This window comes from Amia ocellicauda, chromosome 3, assembly GCF_036373705.1.
Source record: "Amia ocellicauda isolate fAmiCal2 chromosome 3, fAmiCal2.hap1, whole genome shotgun sequence".
Lineage (NCBI taxonomy): Eukaryota > Metazoa > Chordata > Actinopteri > Amiiformes > Amiidae > Amia > Amia ocellicauda.
Window position 1 is genome coordinate 36,500,280 of NC_089852.1, and position 9,094 is coordinate 36,509,373.

At 37.0% G+C, this 9,094-nt stretch overlaps 1 protein-coding gene across 1 annotated transcript in view; it reads right to left on the minus strand.

Moving 5' to 3' along the window:
- The window catches only part of LOC136747119 (melatonin receptor type 1B-like), a 31,406-nt gene extending 25,723 nt beyond the window's left edge, over positions 1-5,683 (minus strand). The window contains exon 1 of the mRNA XM_066700075.1: positions 5,494-5,683. Coding sequence (XP_066556172.1) covers positions 5,494-5,683 — 190 coding nt within the window. The remainder of the gene's footprint in view (positions 1-5,493) is intronic.
- Positions 5,684-9,094: the final 3,411 nt, after the last annotated feature.

The window sequence follows — 9,094 nt, forward strand, 5'->3', positions numbered from 1 at the left end:
ACGTAACACATTTTGATATCCTTAGGTTTCACGTATGTCTTTATTTTTTTAATTTGGCAAACTTCATGAATATGATAATGTGGCTCTCCCAGAGCAGACAGTCACTGTTCGGCTCTCTCTAAAGAGTTTGGCTATGGTAGAGCGTGCTCTTTGAAGCTGATCGTGTCTGCACTCTTTCAGATAAGCCAATGTTAAGAGAATTCTCAAAAGCATGTGACGGATACAAACGAGAAAAAACATTATCACTGACTCCACAAACAAAAGCCAATTCAGAGAACACTAGCCCCAAGCAAAATTCATTTTTATCTTGGGAAGAGGGACGTGGACAGTCTCAAATTTTACACTTTCAAAATGCTTTATCCTGGCTGGAAACAAGTTCCTCTGTCCACCACCTGAAACAGAGATCTCAAATGAAGAGGAACAATGTTTCACATTGGTAAGGTAAACATACTGGGCTTTGTGTCCACTTTAGATCAAGCACACTCACCTGCAAATAATTTAATCAAGTTCAAAGGCAGGCCATTGCATACTTTCCCTCATTTATGCACAGCAGCTGTTTATCACTATAATTTAGTTTCTTCAACAACTTAGATAGTCCCTCCAAAAAACAGAAACTTGACCTCTAATGCACAAGAGTGTCAATGATGGTAACTATAAAAGAATAAGATATGATACCCAGGAAAAGCTCTATTAATATAATTAGAATGTTGATAATAACATTTAATAACTTATATAGATCTGAAATTGAACTTGGTATCAACTATAATGGTGCTGCATCAGAGCACTCTCACATCCCCTTGATACTCACTTTTCCACGCATCACCACCCACAAGGGAATAATCAGCATACCTACAGATGAAGGATAATTTTTCACTTAAATCTCGAGGAAAACCCATTTGGCAGCAGTCATAGTCTCTCCGTGGTTCTTTAGTGGGGAGGTAGGAGGGTATTTCTAAGCAAACCCTACACTGAATCACAGATAATTAGACACAAGACCTTTATGTGACGTATAACTTTGTACATGTACATCAGGAACAGCATTCTCTAAGAAATAATCTTAGACCACTTTCAAAGGGGTCTGTTTTTGTTTGTTTGTGTTGTGTTGTAGTAGTAACGATTCTCATGGGAGTTGCACTCAAATACAGCGGTCGTTTTTGGGGAAACTTGGCCCTTGGTAATATACATGTGACTAACAGTAGAATCAATTCACTCCATACTTGATCTTTTATTATAACGTTTCTGACAAAATCCTGTTTTACTATTTATATAAATACATGCTGTTGCGAGTTAGTCATTAAATTAATAATACTGATAAGCTGTTCACATGGTCTGATCTAGAAAGACCTTTAAAAAATATACAGTGATTTAATCATTTCATACCTTTGGGTTATTTCAAAGCACAATTTACAACCATCTGTTGTATTATACTAGTGCTGCCTCACTGCTCAATTTACACAACCATTTCTCTCATTTCTAAAAATCTAAAAATGTCCTGTCTCAAAGTTTCCAGGGAATGTTTCAGGCCAGATGGTCACACTGAAAAAAGAGTAATACATTCTACACAAAAACTAAACATTTTTCAAGATCATCAACAATTTTGCTTATGACAACTGTCTTCATAATGGTTTGCAAAAAACAATAATCATCTGTCTTTACTGCTACACTATAAAGTCACACCACTGCACTCATCTGCTGACTCAGTGGACCTTTATCTCTTTATCTCCACAAAAGTAAGAGTAAACTTAATTACAGTCAAGAAAACAGCATTTTGGGCTGATAGAAGAAACTGTTCTTGGTGTTCTTTTGACTGTGAGTGTTTCTCATATTGCTGTTACATGCATTGAAAGCAGCAAGAACAAGTGAGTCTTTATTGGAAGAGCATGGCATTACCATAATATGGGCAATAACTAATCACAACATTATTATTATTATTATTATTATTATTATTATTGTTATTATTATTTCTTGGCAGACGCCCTTATCCAGGGCGACTTACAACATAAGTGCAATACAAATACAAACATACACAGTTGGTGTACTGGCTGGCCAGTATTAAAGTCCAGGGATGTAACTCGCAGACACAAGCACAGTCAGGACAACTATTCTGGGCCAGCTTGCTTCAAAGTTGGCAAGGGCAATAACAGCATATGCCAATAATTCAAAATAAATGAATCACTCAGTATACATTATTTAAGTCATTTTAAGGGCAGACAAAGAAAAGTCTATATAAAATAAATGAAAACATCTATAACCTGCAGTATACCCAAGAGGTGATTTTGTGGTTTCCTGCCACAGTCAAAACCACCTTATTGAATTAGTCTTACAACACAACATGTACATTAGAAAAACAGACACACATCTCCAAATATGTGTTTATATCAAGTTATGCTTACAACCAGTGAAAATGGTTCACATTAGCAATGGCTTCTAAATGCCAGGAAGCAGATAATTGTCTAAATTACTATTGTAAATATTTGAATGCTCAGATTTACCACTGTAGCCATGAGAAATCAGCAAGCCTCTGTATAACTCATTATTTAATGGATGAACAGACCAAATTCAAAAGGTACTTGCAAAAGAAAAGGAAAGTTTATGTGGAATACTAATACATACAATACCCTTCTTGCCTTTTAATGATGCTACACAGAACCTCCCTCAGCAGGGATAAAGTCTGAAATCCAAACATCAGAGAAGAACTGTCTCAGACTGCAGCGCCCGTGAGGTAATGCTCGACTTTATACTAAAACACTAAACAAATGAGTTATCAAACTTCCCACATTAGTACACTCCATAGTCCCGATAGCTCCTTATAATTTATTCTTTCAAAATAAAGCTTTTTCTACTGGGAGCTGAGATAGACTTCTACCTTTCTATTCTCTTCAAGTCATGCAAATAACCTATAAAACAGAGACAGGGGTTGAAATGACCACATTTAATTGTGAGAATATTCAAATGGTTTAACTTTAAAATAACAGTTATTGGATGCTGGGCATGAGAAATTAATATGTATGGAATTATTTCCAAGTTATGAAACATGGAATGACTCCTGGCAAAATATGGGCAGATTTTTAGCTGCCTCAATCCCCTAAATGCCCTCTGAAGGTAGAGGAAAGGTAGCAAAGGAGAACTGACTTGAAAGCCATGTTTGAAGCCATGGATTTAATCAGCAGGGTTTAATTAAGAGGAGGTCTGTAACCCTGCCCCTAGAGTACCAGGATGTCTCAAACTAATTGGCAGCCTTTTCATTAAAATAAAAAATAATGTTGAACAACAGTGTGGTGTGGGCTGTAGTACTAACAAGATCAAGATGTGCACATAAATGTGAAGTCATTCTGTTGATTTGGGGGCATTTGTTGTACATTCCTGTAGATCACACAATCCCCTGTCCCCTTCTACAACCCCCTCCTTTTTAAGTAATAGGCACATATTGACACCCTAGTTTATTTATTTATTTTTCTTTCAAGAGACAGTCATTCTTCTCTTCAGATCCATCCTGTTTCATTGTTCATTTCAGACTTAATTGACACCTTCACAGTCTAGTACAGCAGTTATAAAAAGTTCCTATAATAGCATTGTGCATGGTCTGTTGCTATCCTGTATAGATTTGTACACAATTTAAGAAAGAAGCATTATTTTATTATTGTGTATTCCACCATGTGTGGATGTAAAGCTTCTTAAAGGAACTTGTACCCCTGATTCAAATGACACATGTCTGAATTATGTAAAATCTACAGCCAACAGATCAGGAAATGTGAAAATGGGTAGGAAAGTTTACACTGTTCCAAAACAGTTTAAAAAAAGCTCTAAATTTCCTTGCATTAATACTACCGAAAAAGAACAAGCAACGGAATTTTAATCTCTCCAATATGATTTTACTTCTAGAAAACCAAACATACAGCCTAACTCTTTAATTTTTCTTAAACAATTGTATACAACCTACACCTAAAGCAAGTTTTAAGGCATTATAATTGAAAAACAGATAGCAATAACTATTTATTTATTAAGTAGTGTCTAATACAGCAACATGAGATTTCTTGAGGCTGCTATTGATTTTGTCTTACTACAGCTGAGGGATGAATTAAATCCCTGTGATAGAGGTAGCAGAGCCAGTTGTAGCAGCAGTAAATCTAGCCTGTTTAATCAAAATTAAAGTTCCCTTGATGGAGGGAAAACTAAAAAAAAAAAAAATCCTTACTAATGATTTACATGTCTGACATTAATATGGACTCTAGATTCAGCTAGAACCAGGGTTCATTTGATTTGTTATTAATTTGATATAATGATCATTTTGATTGATTTTAGCTTCAGGTCAATCTCTGAAGTGAAAATGTTATTCGTTTGCAATTACTAGAGCAGTAAGGGGCTATTACACGCCATCTAATTAATGCATGTATTCATGTGAAAGTTTGCAAAATTAATATACTTTAATGCAACTGTACTATTACAAATTACAGGTTGAAATATAATTGTGTTTGTTTAATATATCTGTGCGTGAAGGAGCACCATGTTCATAACTGACTGAGGTAGCATTCCTGTTATGAAAGTATGCAGTCTATATATTGTAGATGAGCTGACAGTGTACTGCTAAGTGTAATACATCTCACGGAAGATTAATCATGAATGAATGAAATCAGTCACCTCTTACAGAAAACCTGGTTAATGCCCCCCTTTGTATTGTACAGTTTGCAAATTAGGCTGTAAAAAACGCACTTTACATTTTTGAGAAATAAAATGCATATAAGATGAGATGGGACATATTTTAAAAACAATACAAAAATAAAACCACTTCACCTCAATAACAGCACACTATTGGAATCACGAAACGTTGCTTTCGTAGACTGCAAGTTTGGCAATATGTGTTCCATAGTTCCCACAGTTGATGGACTTCCTATACAGAAACCACGTTGTTTAACAATGCTGAGGATGGACAGATGGATGATCTCACATTCATGCTGCCATGTGCAGCCTACGTTGTTAAGTAGAGCATAAATAAATATAAAACATTAAACACAACGTGCAGCAGATCAACCCATTCATGCAATGGCGTCCCAGCCACGCATTTGTACCCATGCAGCGCACGTGAGTGGGACATTATTGTCAATCGGACACTCATTCATTAAACTGAGATTCCTGTACTGTCTTATAGGTGTTAATACAAAGCAGCACTTACACAGCATATCATGCAAAATGTATCAAAACCGTGCATGAGATGTTTCATGCATGTTGTCCGTCAGTGTACAGACGTTATTATGAAGATGATTATTATTATATACCAATACAGTCATAATATAGGGTATGATATATAAGTATGGTTAAAGTAATAAACATCCATCAATACATAAATGACAACCTACTCTCACTCTTCAATACAAGAAAATACAATTGCGTGCATGCAACCCTATGTGCGACAACTGAGAATGCGTTTTTCATTATTCATGTGTTTGTTTGTTTGTTTGTTTGTTTGTTTGTTTGTTCGCGTCGCTTTCCTCTTACCTGCGTTTCTAAGTTTCCGGTTTCTGAGAACTGAAATGATCACAAGCAGGTTCCCCAAGACATCCACCACCGTGGTGAAGATCAGCACGCTGGCCAGCGCCGTGACCGCCCATGCCGGCCGACCGCTCCCCCCCAGCCGGCTGGGTCCCGGGTCTGTGCGGTTCCTGAGGAGGGACACATTCTCGGGCATGTCTAAAACCTCAATGGCCAACTCTTCCTGTCCCCTTGCGGATCATTCAAACACCGCCGTCATTGGGACCAGAAGTACGGATAGAAGGTAGCCGAGCACATAGTGACAAAACAAGTATATGTTTTGGTGTGGGTTTTTTTTTTTAAGAAAGAAAGAACATAGATTTTTTTAAAAAAAAAATGTAAAAGTTGTTTTTCTCTTCTTTTTCCAGTAGTCTGTCTACTTGCTATGAAATCAGTGGGAATTCCAAATGAGCTGGCGAGCCAGCTAACAATATTACATTGCTACAACGTTGTGAGAACGTTGTGTTAGCTGGGAATATATAATAGTGCCAGTTATGCGAGTTTATTACGCCAGCTGGTTTTAATATCCACTATCGCCCGGGCACTGGAGAAGGCGTGGGTACTCCCTTGCCCACGTTTCTTTCATCTCATTTGCATAGGCAGGCGGGCAGGAGGCAGAGGTAAACGTGATTTTGTTTTGGGAGGACAGCTGGATCGGACAGAGACTTCACTGGTGCTGCCGGCTGGCAATGCTGTGCTGTCTGATGGATCTCTTAAGTAGCGGCAACTGGACATTGTAAATCCAGCGCGCAAACAGAGGAGACGCGACGGAGAGGCTGGCTTTCATTCAGAAAGAGGACACGCCAAGGAGCCGTGCATGCCTGATTTCTAAGAATGAAATGCATACGTGTACGAGTTCTTCAGTGCAGCAGAAAACATGTGTGTTAATCCGACCCAGGGTGCTTTAGTAAACAGTTATATTTGTTGAGCACATATAAGGTAAGACTAATAGAAAGTAATCTGGAATTAGTACGTGCGTGTATGTGTGTGTAAATATATTCCCCAGCGCATATTTACTGTCAATAGCTTGCATGCCATGCGTTTAATTTCCTGTCAGGTACATTTATATTAATAATTTTACTTTCTCTCCCTGAGCTTTATGTGTTCAGTTGCATGATTTATAAATATCTCCAGTGGGGCTTAATGCTTTTCTGTAGATGGTTGATAATTATTCTGGGTTGGACAAATCGTTCAGATCTCTTCTTTATTTGAAGAACTGTGTTCAACAAAGGTCAGGACATTTACGATTCATTTTTTTACCTTTTTTTTTTTACAAATTCAAATTAAGGATGGCAGGAGGAGAGTAACTTCCATGTGATGGTAGAGTTGTTAGTGGACAAGTGTTTCAAAATGTTCCTTGTATTATGGAGACGAGCTTCAGATTAACTGCATATTAAATTACAAATTGAATAAGTACATACATAAATGAAGGCAACAATTTCAACAGTAATAGTATTCAAATTGAAAAAAGGCACTCATTACAACAGCAATAGTAATGATATTGAATAAAGGCTACTATTGCAGTGGTAATAACAATATTGGTGAGTGCATTCGGTTGAATTGCATCTAATGCTGATACAGTGATGCGAGGTAGAATCCATTTTACAGTACAGTATTTCCACTGCTGGGATTCCTGTTCTGGATTATTTCTCCCACTACGGTTTGAATGACGGTTTTACCCGCCCCCTGCAGCTGTTTCATACCAACCTAAGTCGACAGCAGACTCTTAAAGCTATACAGCTCTGGAAAAAAATCAAGAGACCACTTAATTTTGATTTCTGAACTTGGAGTGGTCTCTTATTTTTTTCCAGAGCTGTATATGATGCACAATCCTTAATTTAGATCTCTCACACACACCTCTTAGATGATTACAGAGCTAGAACAAGTGTATAAGTTTATAAGTTGCATGATCTAGGAGTAATTATCCTGTGTTGTCTTTAGAAATACAATAATAATAGTAATAATAATAGGTTCTGAGTTTGAAATATATAAAACATATTTGCACGTATTTTACTGGTCACAATCTTTCTGTGTATATTGCATGGGATACACTCAGGTGAGCATTAGGCGATGTCTGCAGTAAAGCAAATATTGCCCTTCCCTTTTGTGTTTACTCCATCTCTAAAACACCCCATTGTGTATTAGCTAATCTGACTTGGAGATGGAGATTGTAAAATAAGATCTATATATATATTTAAATAAGTAATACCTTATAAAAATAAAATGTATGCAACATGTATATACCTCAACACAAAAAAGATACACAATGAGCAGCATTTGTATGCTTCTGTGACATGCGGTAGGTATGGTGAGATCAGTTTTACAGGAAAATATCGTATGTAACATGAAAATGTTAGCATTAAATTCTTCTTGATGTACTTACATTAAACAAAGCTATACACTCTAAACATTGCAAAAGTCCCACTGTTTATTAAAGCTGCAAGTCCCAGTTCACAATGGCAAGGTTTGGCCCATACTGGTATAATCTTATGAAATGGTGGTTTTGATCGTTGTGAAGAAGAGGGGTATTTGATGTAGTAGATTTGAAATCATGGCTGGTGAATTACTTATTTACATCAAATGTGTAGTTCTGAGCTTGATAAAATGTGAAGCATTGCACAGGGTTTTAACCATAGTGCAAGTGAATCACACATTAAAAGCTGGGAGATATTTATATAGATTTACAGGAGTTCAGTCATGCTCACTTCTGCCTTTACTGGCATTCTAGAAATGTGAACTTAACCCATCAGACAGCAAGTAAGCTGCCTGGGGTAACATAAAAAAATAAAAACATTATTTTTCCACCCTTTATTTATACAGTTAGGTCCATAAATATTTGGACAGTGACACAATTGTCATCATTTTGGCTCTGTACGCCCCCACAATGGATTTGGAAGGAAACAATAAAAAAGTGTAGACTTTTATCTTTCATTTGAGGGTAGTTACATCCAAATTGGGTGAATAGTGGAGGAATTATACCCATTTTTATATGTGCCTTCCCCCCAGTTTTAGGGGTTCAAAAGTATTTGGACAAACTAACATAATCATGAATTAAATTGTGAGTTTCAATACGTGGTTTCAAATCCTTTGCAGTCAATGACTGCCTGAAGTCTGGAACCCATAGACATCAGCAGATGCTGGGTTTCTTCCCTGGTGATGCTCTGCCAGGCCTGCACTGCAGCTGTCTTTAGTTCCTGCTTGTTCTTGGGGTGTTTTGCCTGCAGTTTTGCCTTGTTGATCTTTGTCTCATCTGTCCATAGGATGTTGTTCCAGAACTGTACATTGTTCTTTAGCAGGAATTTGGATGTAACTACCCTCAAATTAAAGATGAAAATCTACACTTAAAGCACATCTTAATTGTTTCCATTGTGGTGGCGTACAGAGCCAAAATGATAACAATTGTGTCACTGTCCAAATATATATGGACCTAACTGTATGTGTGTGTGTATTTCATTACAATTTAACAATAACGTATTCAGAAAGCTAACCACATTGTACTGCTGGCCAAGTTAATCTATACAGTATAACAGGTTTCAAATATATATCACAAGGAGGACACTAGAACTAC